A 16,823-nucleotide genomic window follows, 5' to 3' on the forward strand; every position below is an offset into this window, starting at 1 on the left:
TTGTCTCTAATTTTTGTACAAAAATTTGATTGGTCCTCTCAGCTAGTATTATTTTGGGTTATTTCCCTCCATCTCATTTTCTCTCTCTGCCAAGTCAACTATCACGCCACATCATCAACTTCTCTGACATATGTCGTCGACCGGTCAAATTTCCGGCCGACGACCTTCAATTTTATTTTTTATTCTTTCTCTCTCTCTAAAAAAAATATTTTTTATTTCCCTTCGCCGGAGGTCTGTCGTGATGAACAGACAGATCTGTTCGTGATGAACAGACCTCCGGCGAAGGGAAACCCCCTTCGCCGGAGTTTAGAGAGAGAGGCGAGAGGAAATAAAAATATTTTTTTTAGAGAGAGAGATAATAAAAAAAAAATTTGAAGGTCGTCAGCTGAAAATTTGGTCGGCCGGCGACTTATGCCGGAGAAGATGATGACGTGGCGTGATAGGTGACTTGGCAGAGAGAGAAAATGAGATTGAGGAGAGAGAGTAACGGAAAGTTAAAGAAAACGGAAAAAGGGGCCATACGGAAATTATTGCTAAAGTAGGGGGCCAGGCAGGAAGCTGGTCACAAAGCTGGGGGCCATTTGGGAAATAACCCTATTATTTATGTTGTTTTTTTTTTTGAAACTATTATTGTTGTTGTTGTGTTTTACTTTTTTACTGTTATTTCACTGTTTTTTTGTTTTTTAAATATTTTTTTCCATTTTTTTCTCCGTCTATCGTTGTTTTTTCACCTTTGATTTTGTCTTTTACTATGCTTTTCAATGGTTTTTTCCATATTTTTAATGCATATTTGTACAGAAGGGCAGTTTTGTCATGATTAGAAGAATGCAATTGTCATTCGCGTGAGGAAACAAACATCGTGGAAGAAACTACTATTTAGTGGGCTATACTGCCATTAAATTAGGCCAGCACTTTGGGGAAAGCTAAATAATTTTCGGGGTGTGAAGACTTGGTAAAAAATTGGTCAATTTTATTTGACAATTTTATTTAGGGGGAAAGCAACATAGCTTCTCCACCTCAGCTCTCTCTCTCTTTCCACCTCAGCTCTCTCTCTCCACCTCACCTCACTCTCTCTCCACCTCACCCTCTCTCCACCTCACCTCTTTATCTTCTCCGATTAGGTCGCCGGCCGGAAAATTTTCCGGCCGGCGACCATGAAAAAAAAATTCACTCTCTCTCTCTCTAGAAACTCCGGCGAAGGGGTTTCCCTTCGCCGGAGTTCCGATCTGTTCTTCAACAGACCGATCTGGTCTACTCTTCAACAGACCAGTTCCGGTTTGTTCTTCAACAGACCGGAACTCCAGCGAAGGGAAACCCCTTCGCCGGAGTTTCTAGAGAGAGAGAGAGAAGAGTGAATTTTTTTTTTTTTCATGGTCGCCGGCCGGAAAAATTTTCGGCCGACCTAATCGGAGAAGAGAGAGAAAATGGTAGGGAGAGAGAAGATGAGGTGGAGAGAGAGAGAGGTGAGGTGGAAGGAGGTGAGGTGAGGTGAGGTGGAGGGAGGTGAGGTGGAGAGTTTTTTATTTTGAACCATATTCCCCATAAAATATGTTGCCCCGGAAACTTTTCAAAATTTTACATATTCCTTTTTAAATTTCAAACCCCGGAAACTATTTAGCTTTCCCCAAAGCGTTGGCCTTAAATTATATTCTTTTAGCTTTTGGTCGCCTTATTAATATTCCCATGGTTTTTTTTTTCCACAAATCCAAATTCTTGTCCTTCACAAAAAAAAAACCCAAATTGTTGTGGCATAAACAACCACTTTTTTATATATAATTTTTTTTCTTGAATATTGACTACAATGGTCATTACAAAGGCACTGATACAGCTATACGATGTGATAGGCACGATAACTGCCGAATTACTACTGGCCTAAAGCCCGACAAAACTAAATGGCCTAAAGCCCGACGAATTAAATTGTCTAAAGCCCGCATAAGCTACTTTATTTATATCCAACTTTAATATTTATAGATTTACACTTCCATGGTATTGAACCTGTAACCTCCGCATTGCGAAGTAGATGCAGTTAGTAATTGAGCTACTAGTTGTTGACACCATTTTTCTATATAAAGAAGGAAATTTAACTTTATTTCCACGTCTAAAACTCTTTTGTGGTAAGAAAGATCCTCATTAATTTTTCTTTAAGGTGTTTGATACATGGGAAAATTGATTTTCCAATATTTGATTGGAACAAAAACGAAGGAAAGTCGATTTCTCATGGTAAAAAAAAGTGGGAAAAAAACTTGATATTTTTCCCCACTAAAAAAGGTGGGAAAATGGATTTCTCATGCTCTCAAAACCGCGTTCTCTCTCCTCCCGTCTGAGACCTTCTCTTTGGACTCTCACACCCATCTCTTCGTCTCTCTAAACTCTCATATCGATTCCTTCTTCTCTCTAAACTCTCATATCCATTTCTTCTTCTCTCTAAACTCTCATATCATATCTTCTTCTCTCTAAACTCTCATATCCATTTCTTCTTCTCTCTAAACTCCTTTAAATCTCAACAAGATAATTGCATCTAGGGTTCATATAATGAAGCTACAACAAATGTGTAACTTTTTTTTTTCTTATTCTTGTACATTAAAACGTAAGATTAATTTAGTTCTAAAGTTTCAGACTTATAGGTTCTAGCCTTTAAGTGGATTCTTCAAACAACATAAACAAACTCCTAATTTATCAATTTATTGAAACTAGATCAAACTCAAATTATATCACCCTCAGACTAGAATTTCTGACTCAAACTCACATACCCAATAAAATGAAGCTTGATGGTTAATTTAACTCGTTCAATGGAATCAGGTTTGAAGCTTGGTTTGTTTGAAACGTGGACCTATATTAAAGGTCAGCGCTTTGGGGAAAGCTAAATATTTTCCGGGGTTTGAAATTTTAAAGGGAATATGCAGAATTTTTGAAATTTTCCGGGGAAATAAATTTTAAGGGGAAATAAAAAAAAAACCCTCCACCTCACCTCACTCTCTCTCCACCTCACCTCTCTATCTCCACCTCACCTCTCTATCTCTCCATCTCACCTCTCTATCTCTCCACCTCACCTCTCTATCTCTCCACCTCACCTCTCTGTCTTCTCCTACAGGTCGCCGGTCGGAAAATTTTCCGGACGGCGACCATAAAAAAAAAAAAAATTCACTCTCTCTCTCTAGAAACTCCGGCGAAGGTCTGTTGAAGAACATTCCAGATCCGATCTGTTCTTCAACAGACCGGGACTCCGGCGAAGGGAAACCCCTTCGCCGGAGTTTCTAGAGAGAGAGAGAGTGAATTTTCTTTTTTTCATGGTCGCCTGCCGGAAAATTTTCCAGCCGGCGACATATTAGAGAAGAGAGAGAGAGTGGTGGGGAGAGAGAAGATGAGGTGGAGAGAGGGAAGATGAGGTGGAGAGAGAGAAGATGAGGTGGAGAGAGAGAAGTGAGGTGGAGATAGAGAGAGGTGAGGTGGAGAAACTATTTTGCTTTCCCCAAAATAAAATTGTCAAACAAAATTGACCAATTTTTTACCAAGTTTTCAAACCCCGGAAACTATTTTGCTTTCCCCAAAGCGCTGGCCATATTAAATCACGAAGAGACAATTGGTTCAACCATTTGAAATGTGGACCTGCTAGATTAATGAATTGGAAATCTATAGAGAGATTTGTAGCCATGATGCGTATGATTTTTCCGCCATTAAGGAATCAAGAAGGTCTCTCTAGCCTGATCTGCTCTCTCTCTATCCTGATATGCTCTTTTTTTTTGTTACACACGATATGCTCTCTCTCTATCTCTCTCTACCAATTTGTTCTCTCTTTCTCTATGTAGATTTGGGCCTCTAGGTAGATAAAGGAAAAAAGTATAATGGCACCATCAAACAACCCAATTAGTATATCATTTTTTATAGGCGCCCTTCCTTTCCTATGTTCCTATCAAATACTTCAAACTTGATCTCATACCAGAAAATCTTGAGTTTCTTTTCCATCGGAAAAAAATGATTTTCTTACTTAGACATTCTCACGTAACAATTAGATGAATTTAATGTTGATGAAATTGTTCATATGATTTGGTTTGCGATGGGATTACATCATGCAATTTGATTTCAATTGGTTTCAATGGAACTGCTATGGGATTGTGTCATGCAATTTGATTTCAACATGGACGCAACAGGGTGGCAGCAGAATTGCAACAGGATTGCGTTGTGCAATTTGGTACCAACAGAGTTGCGACAAAGTAACAACCGAGTTGCTATTGTTAAGGAACTTGAAGAGCATTTTAAAAGTATTTTGGATTTTTAACCAAAGAGAACTTTAGGCTGTCTTAATATAGGGTCCATGGGGATAAAGCCCAAAATAAAATCCAAAATGGGATTAAGGTTCTATCTTCCCAGAAAAAAAAGATTTTAGTCCATTTATATACAAAATGTGTTTTGTTATATACAAAGTGCGTTTTGTTTTATACGGAATTCGTTTTTTATATACAAAATACGTCATTTATCATACATATGTTAAAATTCATAATATGTTAGTAACTCTGATATCAAAAAATATCTTAATAGAGGTTGAGAGAAGGGAATACGATGATGGAGAACAAAATGAATTTTGTTATATATGAAATGAGTTATGTTATATACAAAACGCGTTTTGTTATATACAAAATGCGTTTTGAATCATACATATAAAAAATTATTGTTTTAGAGACAGAAAATAATAGAGGATTTCGGTTAGAAGAGAAGATTGGAGAGAGAAAATCAGAGAAAGAAAATGAAAGAGAATCTTTGAGATTAGGTTTCAAAATGAAGGATTTTATCTTATATAGAAGGTTATAAAGGGTATTAAGATAAAATAAAAATCATAGAGATTTGTGTTTTCTATGGAGATGGGAACATTTGGACTAAATTTCTATTATAATTTTTATTTTGGCTTAAAAACTTATATTAATATTATGGCGGACTATATGTGAGATTAGATGTAATTTTTTGGACTATAAACTTAAAAATTATTTAATATATATATATATATATATATATATATATATATATATATATATATATATATACACACGGGGATTTTGCATTATTCCCAATTTTGGCTTATTTTAATCCTTTCGGCTTCATTAACGTCGAAAGTCTAGAGTTCAGATTATGATGCTTTCTGTTTTCAAATCTTTCATGAGCTTAACAAAAGGGGTTTTACAGTAATAATCGATCTGGATAGGTCGCTTTCATTTAGACGGTCCAGATTAGAACGACTAAATAGGTGGTCGACAAATTATGTGGTTTCACAAAGGACTTACATAATCAAACATTTGCCTTTTTGTTTTGGATATGAGAGGGCGCCAATGCGGCATTGGTCCATCCAGTAGCCACTAGGCCTAGGGATTAATATATTTGTGTTTGTTATCTACTTGCAACACATAAACGTACAAGTCTTTTCAACGTAAATGGACATAAACGTTAAAATTTAATAGTCTAAACATAAGCTCGGGACCATCTCCTCCTGTACATTCTACTCCTTAAAAGTCTAAAAACAAGTAGAAAACCTCACATAAAATATTTATTTTAATTTTGAAATTAAAACGTGCTTTACTAATACTATGTATCTTGTATGAACCTAGGTGAGTACTCTTTCTTACTCAAAAGGACCACATGGATTAGCGATTGTTACTACACGTCTACACATAGTCAAGCTGATTATCGAAAAGTTCCGTATAAGTCTAGCATACATGATTAGATTAATTAATCAAACATATAAACTAGGGTTTATGTCTCTTAATTTGAAACATGAAAACAAAATCCATTTGTTTTAATGAAAATTTCTATTTAGGGTTTGTCATAAACAAATGACATAATCTTTCTTTCTCTTTACGGAATTTATTGGTTCAAGATTCTATGTGTATATAAGCATGGATTATTTATTGTGCAAGTCATCAATATATATAGTACACATCTTTATAAGTTGACTTACTGTTCATATATAAAATTTGGCAGGTAGATAAGCTATTTGCTTTTGTTCTTTTTAATACAAGGGATTCAGAGGTCTTCTAGAATGTTGGAGTATAATCTACTAAATACAGTGAACTAATGTATTGTTTTGACTTAGAGCTCCAAGAAAATTTTATTAGGGTTTTCAATGTGATAGGATCCATAAGTGGGTAGATCATAGATGGACCAACACTGAACACTCAAGTGTTATTAATAGTTTAATATTGTTAGCCATGCAGATAATATTTTTAAACTTTGTAGTCACTCTCTTTCAATCTACAGAATCTCACAAGATTTGATGGACTTCAAACTTGAGAAAAGCTAATCAACTTTTAAATTTTATAATAATGGAGATGAAGATAAAGGACACCTGGCTCCTGTGTTCTTTAATTTTGTTATGGGGGTTGATTTTGGGACTTTTCTCCAGCCTTATAGTATGAATCATTGTATTATTTTAATTAGAGCATCTCTAATGCAAAACTCAATTTTAGAAATTTAGAGTGTCACATAGTAGTTTTTCTTAACAAACCATCTACAATGCAAAACTCAACTAAGAACTCAAAGATGATGTGTCAAGAGTGGAATAGAGATATCTCAAGAGGACACTCCAGAAATAGAGTGTCTTCTTGAGATATCTCTAATTGTCCAACTCATCAATATTAAAATTTCAACCAATAAAAATCAAGTCTTCTTATATTTCCGAAATAACTAATTATTTTTTTACAAAAATAATCGTGCCACATAGGTAAAATAAAAAAGTTTAGAGTTTTGCTTTGGAGACATACAAGAATTGAGGATCTCTATTTTCGCCACCTAGGAGTGAGAATCTTGGAACTCGACAAATAGGACTAATAGAGATTTTTTTGAGTTTTGCATTGGAGATGCTCTTACTTAGAAGTCAACAATTGATTCACCGGTCCTGCATCTTGTGAAATATCGATCTTGAATGATCGGGAGAGAGAGAGAGAGGGATCGAATAGTATAGAGAGAGAGAGAGAGAGAAAAGCTTGGTAAAATATTTCTTGTATTGATACAATTGGTGTACAACCTATTTATAGAAGTAAAATACTAGTCATAGTACAAGTACAATTTCTATTTGATATATAGAAAACTCTTATGATGGTTATCTTATTATTGATAAACCATGCAAACCCTAAAATTATTGATAAACCATGCAAACCCTAAAGCTATAACCGACCGGGTCGTTGTGACCTAGCCGAGTCGGGTAGCCCATGCGGCTACCCTTAATACTCCCTCTCAAATTGGAGCAGGAATGGTAATCAGATCCAACTTGCTTATATTCTTCTGAAGGGCGTCAACTCCAAACGACTTCGTAAAGATGTCAGCAATTTGTTCGGAAGTCGACGTGTATTGAGGGAGAACGAGATTTGATTTGATCTTCTCACGAACTAGATGACAATCGATTTCGATGTGTTTGGTACGTTCGTGAAATACCATATTGTCAACAATGTGCAGTGCTGCTTTATTGTCACAATGCACAGGCATTGGATGAGTGTGGGAGATCCTGAAATCATTTAAGAGAGATTTGAGCCATTGTAGTTCACAGGTTAATGTGGCTAGGGCTCGATATTTCTCTTCAGCGGACGATCTCGCAACGGTATGTTCCTTCTTGGATCTAAGATAATGGGTTATTTCCTAACATAGTAAAATAGCTTGTTGTAGAACGTCGGGTGGTAGGACAACCCGCCCGATCCGAATCACAGTACCCTGAAATTGTCAAGGAACTAGAGGCAGAGAGAAAAATTCCCTTGCCGATTGAACCTTTAAGGTATCGAAGAACGCCATGAGTGGTCGTAAGGTGGACATCGATTGGATTTTGAAGAAACTGACTCAGATTGTTTACTGCAAAACATATATCTGATCTAGTGAATGTTAAATAGAGGAGTCGATCAATGAGACGTCGATATGGTGAGGGGTCGTCCAGTGGAGAAACATCAGTCTCTATGAGACGAGATTTCTGTTCCATAGGAAACGGGGAAACTTTGGCGGCTGTAAGACCGGAGTCCGTTAGGATATCAAGAATATATTTTCGTGGACACAGGAAAATACCCTGAGAAGAACGTGAAACTTCAATACCCAAAAAATGTTGGAGACGACCAAAGTCTTTGAGAGAGAATTTATTAGCCAAGAAGGACTTTAATGCAGAAATAGCCTTGGGATTTTTTCGGGTGATAACAATATCGTCAACTTATACTAGAACATATATGCGGACAAATTTGTGAGAATAAGTAAAGAGCGAATAATCGCAGAGAGATTGTTTGAACTTGTGGGACAGTAAAACAGTTAAAAATTTCGAAAACCATTAACGGTATGCCTGTTTGAGGCCGTAGAGTGACTTATTAAGTTTGCAGACACGAGACTCTCCCTTAATAGAGAATCCCGGGGGAAGTTTCATATGTACTTCCTCATCAAGGTCGTCTTGTAAAAAGGAATTGTTGACATCCAGTTGATGGAGATGCCATTTGTTAATGGCTGCAATAGAGAAGAGAACTCTTACTGTAACCAGTTTTGTAACTGGGGCGAAAGTATCGTGATAATCAAGTCCTTCGATCTGAGTGTAGTCTTTTGCCACCAAACGAGCCTTATAACGGTCAACTGATCCGTCAGATTTTGAATTTTATCCTATACACCCATTTACAGCCAATGGGGTTTTTACCAAGAGGAAGAGGCCTGAGAGTCCAAGTTTTATTGGATTCCAACGCCCTGATTTCCTGAGACATAACGTCACTCCAATGGGAGAAGTCATGGCTTCTTTAAATGTTTTAGGCTCGGACGATGATAAAATAGACGTAAGAAAAATCTGATGAGAGTCTGAGAAATTGGAAACTGAGAGACAGTGAGATAGTGGATGACGGACTGAACTAGGAGAATCATAGAATGGAATAGATATTTGATTGCACAAGAAGTCGTCGAGGTATGCTGGCCAGCGGTGAGTCTGTTATGGCCGACAAGGGGTTGTTATTGGGATGACAGCGGGGGCGCCTGCAGAATCACTGAGGGGGCCGACGGAAGTATCTCCGTGAACATCAGCCGGAAGAGTGGTAGCGCTAGTGCCTGTAGTAGAAACAGGAAGAGAAGGACCTGGTACCGGGCCTGGCGATAAGGGCACGGTCGCAGCAGATGGAGGCCCCTTAGACAAAACGGGATTAGGGCACTCTCGTAATAAGGGCGCGGTCGCGGCAGGAGGAGGCCCATCGGACCAGACTGGATTGGGGCACTCCTGTGACGAAGGAATAAGAGTAGCCCCATCTGGAGAAAACCGAAAGGTACCGTCATCGGGTATCGAGACAAATGGTCGAATGACCGAAGAATGCGGAGAAGGATTGTGCATTGGAAAAACATTTTCATGGAAAGTCACATGGTGGGACGTGATTATTTTTTTCGAAGAAGGGTCGTAAACACGATATCCGACGAAAATACCCGGAATCGTGCGAGAATCTAACTTGGATTATATTGTTGTTGTGGGCGAAACAAAGACATCCAAATACCCGATGATGATCAATCGTTGGGGGAGAGCCGAGATGAGATTCATGGGGAGACTTTCCATGTAAGATAGGAGTAAAAAGTTTATTAATCAAATAAACTGTCGTGAGAATACACTCTCCTCAAAAGGAGAGAGAGAGAGAGGAAGATTAGCCTGAAGGCGAAGGGAACGTGCCACATCCAAGATGTGTCTATGTTTTCTTTCAACAACCTCGTTTTGCTGGGGGGGGACGTACAACTTCGTTGGTGGAGAATACCTAGATCTTGAAACCAACGTTGTAAATCGTGAGACATGAACTCAGAAGCATTATCGGAACGAAATTCTTGAAGAGACGGGAAATGGGGCCGCCCGATCCGGAATGAACGAAAGAGACTTTCAAACGTAGTTAAGTATTGATATAATTGTAAAAGTTAGACAAAACTCGTTTGGTGTCTGATTTCGAGTGAATAAGAAACACCCATGTGCATCGGGAGTAATCATCAACCAATCCTAAAAAGAAGCGACAACCAGAGTTAGAAGGGACGGAAAAAGGTCCCCATAAATTGGCGTGTAGTGATTCGAAAGGTCGAGAAGCACGAGAAGTACTTCGTGTGAATGGAAGTCGTGGTTGTTTAGACAAGGGACAAATAAAACACTGACTCATATTGTTAACGAATTTCGAATCAACACATGGAAACTTGTCTAAAATAAACTTAAAACGATCGAAAGATGGATGGGCAAGATGCTAAGGCCAAACATCGAAATTACTAAAAATACTAGATACTAAAATGGAAAAAACTTTAGACTCTGTCCGTGGAAAGTATAAGCCATCGAGTTGATCACAATTCCAATCGTCTGATTCATCGTTTGGTCCTAAAAGACACACGAGGAAGAGTTAAATTAACATCACAGGTAAGCGATTTGGTAATTTGGGAGACAGAAATCACGTTAAACTTGAATAAAGGAATGTGTAAAATATTCGATAAGACTAATTCATCATTAAAGGAAACCATGCCGATATGAAAAACTCAACAACGGGACCCATCTGGTAATCTAACAAAATATACCGGAGGAGCGAGGACATAGTTAGAAAAAGAAGAAAAGGAGAAGCAGATATGCTTAGCTGCCCCTGAATCAGCAACCCATGGTGAAGGAGAAAGTAATGTACCTGCTAGGTTGATCGTCGGATCAAGAAAGGTCGAAGGATAATCGAAAGTACCTGCTAAGTTGATCGAAGGATCATTGGAGGTGTCTATAGAAACATTGGCGTTCATGTTGTTCACACCCCCATGGGCCTGTTGCTGATCCAGGAGCGTGTTCAAGAAGTCGAACTGCTCCTGGGACATCGTGGTGGCTATAAAGGCACTGCTGAATCATTCGGGTTAGAGATCGAAGCAACCATCGGGTTGCTGCGAGTTCTCGACGGATAGCCGTGTTGCTTGTAACGGGTTGAACGGTTGTGACCGTGAACCTGACAGTTGTCGCAAAAGGAACGAGCTCACTTCAAGCGAGACTTTTCTTGTCGGTCAGCTCGATCGGATCAAGAAGGGTCAAACTGAGAGACGGCAAGAGAAGCCGACTCGATGCTTTGAGAAGTCTCGTGAATTATAGTTGTTGAGTTTCCTCTTGCTTAACCAAACTGTGAATCTTCAAGAGAGATGGAAAGGGATTCATTAAGAGAACCTAGCTTCGAATAGCCGAAAAACGGTCATGGAGACCTTGAAGAACCTCCGTTGCCCGATCTTGATTAGTTCGATCAAGTATAGACTTACCTTGACCACAAAGACAAGGTTCGAGAACCATTAGCGACTGTAGTTCATCTTGAAGTGATTTAAGCTTCGTGAAATAGGTAAAGACATCCATTCCATCCTGCTTAAGACAAGAGGCGGCACGCTTAAGTTGGAATACTTTAAGTGCATTAGTTTGATGGAATCGTTCGTAGAGATTTTGGCAAATAGCAGTAGCTGATTCATCATAGAGAATAGATTGTCGAATATCCGGAGTAACCAAATTAACCAACCAACATGCTACTAAATCATTGCAACGTCTCCATGGATGCAAGTCGGTGGGAGATGAGGGTTTTGGTATTGTTCCATGGACAAAACCAAATTTATCTTTAGCCCTTAAGGCCATATTCATCCCACCAGACCAAGAGGCATAGTTATCGCTGCTTAAAAGTGGGGTGATGAGAATTAAAGTAGGAGAATCTGAATGATGAACATCAAAGATGACATTCGAAGAAGTTTGTATAGTTTCAGAAGTAACATCATGAGAGGAAGTCATGATGAAAAAAATTAAATAAGCGATTGAATAATTAACCTTGTTCCTATACCATGTGAAATATCGATCTTGAATGATCGGGAGAGATAGAGAGAGGGATCGAATGGTATAGAGAGAGAGAGAGAAGCTTGATAAAATATTTCTTGTATTGATACAATTGGTGTACAACCTATTTATAGACGTAAGATACTAGTCATAGTACAAGTACGATTTCTATTTGATATATAGAAAACTCTTATGATGGTTATCTTATTATTGATAAACCATGCAAACCCTAAAGCTATAACCGACCGGGTCGGTGTGACCCAGCCGGGTCGGGTAGCCCATGCGGCTACCCTTAATACATCTACTCCAAAGAATGGAAGTTGAAGGTTCAATTCAGGACGTGAAATCCACCTTTCTGACTTGTGCTTAGAAGCCTAAATAAAATTAAGATAGGAATGAAAGTCTCTCACTAGGATAGCCTTAAGGACCTTCATATGACCTTAAGGTAGGAATGAAAGAGCTCAGGTTGGAGTGTCTAACTCAGATAATCAGTAATTGAGTTTACACCTCTCAATAATTTGCGATTTAGTTTACCTCATTAGACCTACTGTTTTTATCAAAACACTACAGGCTTGCTGAGAATGAAATGAAAAATTGCAAATACTAGAAATCACATTCCGAAAATGAAGCTCTATCACTTTAAACCAAATAAAAAATAAAATACTAGAATTACCAGAATCACATTAAGGTAGTGCTTTTCTCGTTTATCGCATTCTATTATATCTCTCCAAACACGGTCTTGTGTTTTTGACAAACATAACGGGCAAAGGCAATTACCAATTACTAGGGATGGGGCAGTGGTGGTGGATGTTTGCTCAATTACTAATTAGTGTTTAGGAGGTTAAGTAACAAAAACCCATTTAATTACGCAATAAACTACACGGATTTTTCCACGATGTTATGCCTAAAAATCGGAACTCATAACCTCTTAGATTGTTTTTTTTTTTGGAAACTAATAACTTCAATGATATAAATCGAGTACAATATGAAAAGTGGACTCAACAAGCACAAAGGCTTAATACAAGGACGCCTAGAAAAATTAAAGTGGTAGGAGCGAATGGGCCAACGAGTGGGCTGCCACATTCGCGTCTCTGTAACATAACTGAAGCCCCCATAACAGGTTAGACTCCAGCCCAATTCGCGTTTCGAGAAAGTAGGGTTGCAATCTCCACGCAATATAAACCTCTTAAGATTGTTGAGTAGTATCCTAATGAGAAATGATATTAGAGGCGAAAATGAAAACCTACTGTAGACCTACGTCTGACGTGCGGGGCCACCTCACGTACGAAATCCGAGTTGTCTTCCCGCACAAAGAGATTTTGGAAAACTCAAGTTTTGGTCCACGAGATGCATTAGTTTCTATCTCAGACCCTCCCTTTTATTTAATCTGGACCATAGAAATAAATTGACGGTCTAGATCAAATATTGGTTTCTATGGGAAGAAAACCAAGATGGTGGGAAAAAACCGACTCTCCCTCTATAAAACAAACCTAAGAACCGAGTAATCGATTTTACTTAAAGTTTTTGTTCGATTGAAGACGGCGTCTCATCTAGGTTTGTGGTGAAGATACTTTGCTCGCATCCTCAACTTTCAAGCTCCAATAGAGTCAAAATCTCCCAAAACCTTGAGGTATGAACTTAGGGTTTCATTTTCCTAGAAGATGATTCATGGAATATTAGGGTTTAGGGTTTTTATCTATTAAGATTTTTATCTGTTAGGAGTAGAATAATACTCATTTAATTTTGAATTAATAGTAGATGTTATCTATTAGGGCTTTTAACTTCTCTTTGCCTAAGCTATCAATGTATTTGTCACATGATCTTCATAGTTTATACTAATTCCTCTCATTCTTGTTGTTTTTAATTTTGATTATATCAATTGAATAGTTGCAATATTAAGGCTTTTAACTTCTCTTTGTCTTTGTTTTTCACTACACTTCTTATTCATTATAACTTCAAGGAAACCACCTTCATAGTTTATACCCAAGCTTATTTCGTCGAAAATTCTTTCAACAGATCAATAGCAATGGTTTTAGCATTAGTTTCTTCATTAGTTCTTTCACCATTATAGGTTACTCGAAAGTCGGAGACTCGTAGTTATGAAACAAGATGGAGTTCTGGTGTTGTTTTACCAATGGTTTTAGTAGGACTATTTGTTGCCACTAAAACAGTTTCATCATCTTCTTCATCTTCATCAATACTAGGAGGTGGAGTAAAAAGGGATTCTTCTTTTGTTTTAAGAATTGGTGGTTCTTATTGATAACTTGTTGGCATTTTAGTACTTTTATGTCTTGTTCTTTCTTGGCAAGGTTCTGGTCAAGAAATCTTGTGGAGATAGAGAGATATGTTCTTAGTTTCTTTCTCTAGTTTCTTTGATGTTCTTGTAATTCAATTTGAAGTTTAGATGAATAATAAGGATGCAGAATATTGTGTTATTAATGGAAAGTTTAAATTTTTCTAAACTTTGATCTTAATGTTATCTTAATTGCAGGTTAAAAGGGAGATGTTATTAGATTCAGGTGATCTTCAGCAGTTCCAGAATCACTCTTCACAAATGGCGGCTCTGGATTTGCACCAAAACGGAACACTTGCTTGGGATAAGTTTGCAGCTAATGTTTGACTAATACATGAGAGAAGGATGGGGCAACCAAGTCGCTGAAGAGTTATCACGGACAAGCCAAAGGAAGAATACTATTTCTACGCGAATCTTCACGATTGTCTCTGTAAAAGGCGCCATAAATACAAGCATCTTGATGAGCACAAGATGGCAAAACAAAGCTTTGTTGGATCGCTTATTGCCTTGTTATATGTTTGTTGTTGCTTTCATGTAATATGACTTCATCTATGTATTTTCCATTTGTCAACACGATTTCATCTACGTTTATGAGATCATTCTTTTGATTCTCGGTTTCTTTCTTTAACTTCCGAATTCTCTCTTAATTATGTTGTTTATTGATCAATTTTCCGGTGTAGTTTGTGCAAGTTGTGTATAATTTATCCAACCTCTCTTGGCACTACTCTCAGCTATAACATTCCCTTGAAGTACTTGATTCATTTTCCTCTGTTGACTTAAAGCTCTGCTTCCTACTTCTGCTAGAATTAGTAGAATCTTGAGAGGTGACTGAACCGAGTTACAGTAAGGTTGTTGTGAACCATGTTTGGTGTTCGCTCGACACCCTAAGCTGTTTTCGACTTTTGAAAGAAGATTCACTGTTCAGAGCTTGTTTCAGTCTTTCTATTTCTGCTTCAGTCACTGCAGTTACAAGTCATAAAATAGATAAACAAATAGGAATTGAAACCTGAATCAACACTTGCTATTGGATCAACACTTGAATCCATCAACTCCCTGGCTTTCTTAACGGTTTCTGCAGTTTCGGATGCCATGGCTAATTCCAAAAGATCAATATAAATTCAGAATACTAATTAGAAACAGCTGCTGTCCACATCAATATAAATTCACCAACATAAACATCCAAGACTCCCAACAAAAAAAAAACATAAACATCCAAGACTTGAGCCATAAATCCATTCATTCACCAAAGATGTTTATAATAATCAGTTTCCCAATTTAATGTTTCATATGAACTAATAATCTCAACCAAACCTTTAAATCATCTCAAAAATAAATTCAGCAAACAAAAATTCAGCAAACATAAACGCCCAAGATTTAAAAAACATATGCACATCTTCATCTTCATCTTCCTTCAAGATAAATTCACCAATCCGTTTTGCCATCCAAATTAACAAAAAAATCTGTACACCTCAACTCTCCTTTTCGCCCCAATCTACATATAACAAGCACTAATTAGAGTAGAATCAAAATAGATATTCACCAAACGAACATCAAAAAAGTATAATCAATTACAAATTACAACAAATAAGGTGGATATATTTACTCTTCATTCTTTTAGGTACTATAGTATTCGTCGTCTCCATTGTAGCTTCCAAGAGGGTCGTACATTTGAGGACGACATACACCCATTAAAACGTCCATATGCGACTGCAAGAACGAAAAATATTTCAATCCAATGTACAATATATTATAACTGACTAAAACAAATGTAAGAGATTATAAATTACCGTATGGATAGGCGGTGTCAAGATCATATTCTTTTGTGTAACAATACCACCAAGTCTACTCTCTCGCGTAGTTGTAATATCACAATTTGGTTCAGGAACCAATCCACAAACAGGTTTAGATGTAGGCGTTTTAGCAATGGTACACTAAATGACAAAATTACGAATTAGTTTGCGTATCAACAAATAAGAAAGTATGATATATATATAATTTTAAGTTTGCTTACTCGTTTCTTCGACTTGTAATTCTTCCTTTTAAATCTATTTTCTCGAGGACGTCCCTTCGCCTTACATGACACTGGATCAAGAATATCCTGTCGCGCATTTTCCGCACAATCAACGGTATAACCAGAGCCACTGCTCACACTATCTTGCGTCTTTGGCTTAAATTTTACGAGATAAGCTTTTCAAGTACTCGGTACTTCTTTCATTTGCAGAAGCCACAATAGCTAGTTCGCTGAAGGACAGACATAAGTCGTCGTATCTTTTTGTTCTGGTGTAATATCCCATCGCCCATAGTTCACATTAATCTTAGTGTAAAATCTCGTTACATCTTTCCTCCATTTCTTAAGGATGTACTTATCTGGGATGACAGTAATGTTACTCCTGCATAATACCGTTATTGCATGTCGACACAAAATTCCTTTAAATTCGAACAACAGACAATTACACCGAACTTCACATTCATTATGATCAAATAAAACTTTGTACGTAAAAGTTTTCGAGCCACTACCAAACTCTTTCACCTCTGAAATGGTATATTCGTAAAAATTGTCAAATTCTCTACAATCTCTGGCCTCACAAGCCATTTTTCCTCTCATTTCTTCTTGAAAATCTTGGAATTTTTTAAGTGTGTACTTTTCCCTGATTTGCTTTTCTATTTGGAATGGGCTCACACATGGCATTTCTAAATTATAGCACTTAAAATCTTCTTTTGCCTCGTTTTCCACTTTATCCTTTAAGGCCGTATTGTATT

At 37.5% G+C, this 16,823-nt stretch overlaps 1 protein-coding gene and 1 long non-coding RNA gene across 2 annotated transcripts; one reads left to right on the forward strand and one right to left on the reverse strand.

Moving 5' to 3' along the window:
* Positions 1-11,128: 11,128 nt before the first annotated feature.
* On the reverse strand, positions 11,129-11,728 carry LOC147549675 (uncharacterized). Its single transcript, XM_086668367.1, has one exon. The coding sequence runs from the start codon at positions 11,726-11,728 to the stop codon at positions 11,129-11,131; it is 600 nt and encodes a 199-aa protein (XP_086524493.1).
* Positions 11,729-13,307: 1,579 nt separating this feature from the next.
* On the forward strand, positions 13,308-14,662 carry LOC147549676 (uncharacterized). The gene is made up of 2 exons (XR_015238871.1): positions 13,308-13,400; positions 14,262-14,662. It is a non-coding gene; the product is annotated as an uncharacterized LOC147549676 (long non-coding RNA).
* Positions 14,663-16,823: the final 2,161 nt, after the last annotated feature.

Source organism: Eschscholzia californica, unplaced genomic scaffold, assembly GCF_041429995.1.
Source record: "Eschscholzia californica isolate CP2 unplaced genomic scaffold, dmEscCali1.0.p SCAF_3, whole genome shotgun sequence".
NCBI classification, from domain to species: Eukaryota; Viridiplantae; Streptophyta; class Magnoliopsida; order Ranunculales; family Papaveraceae; genus Eschscholzia; species Eschscholzia californica.

Bases quoted from the DNA above. Each gene is read 5' to 3' on its own strand.
- LOC147549675 (XM_086668367.1), bottom strand. From the start codon at position 11,728: ATGACTTCCTCTCATGATGTTACTTCTGAAACTATACAAACTTCTTCG.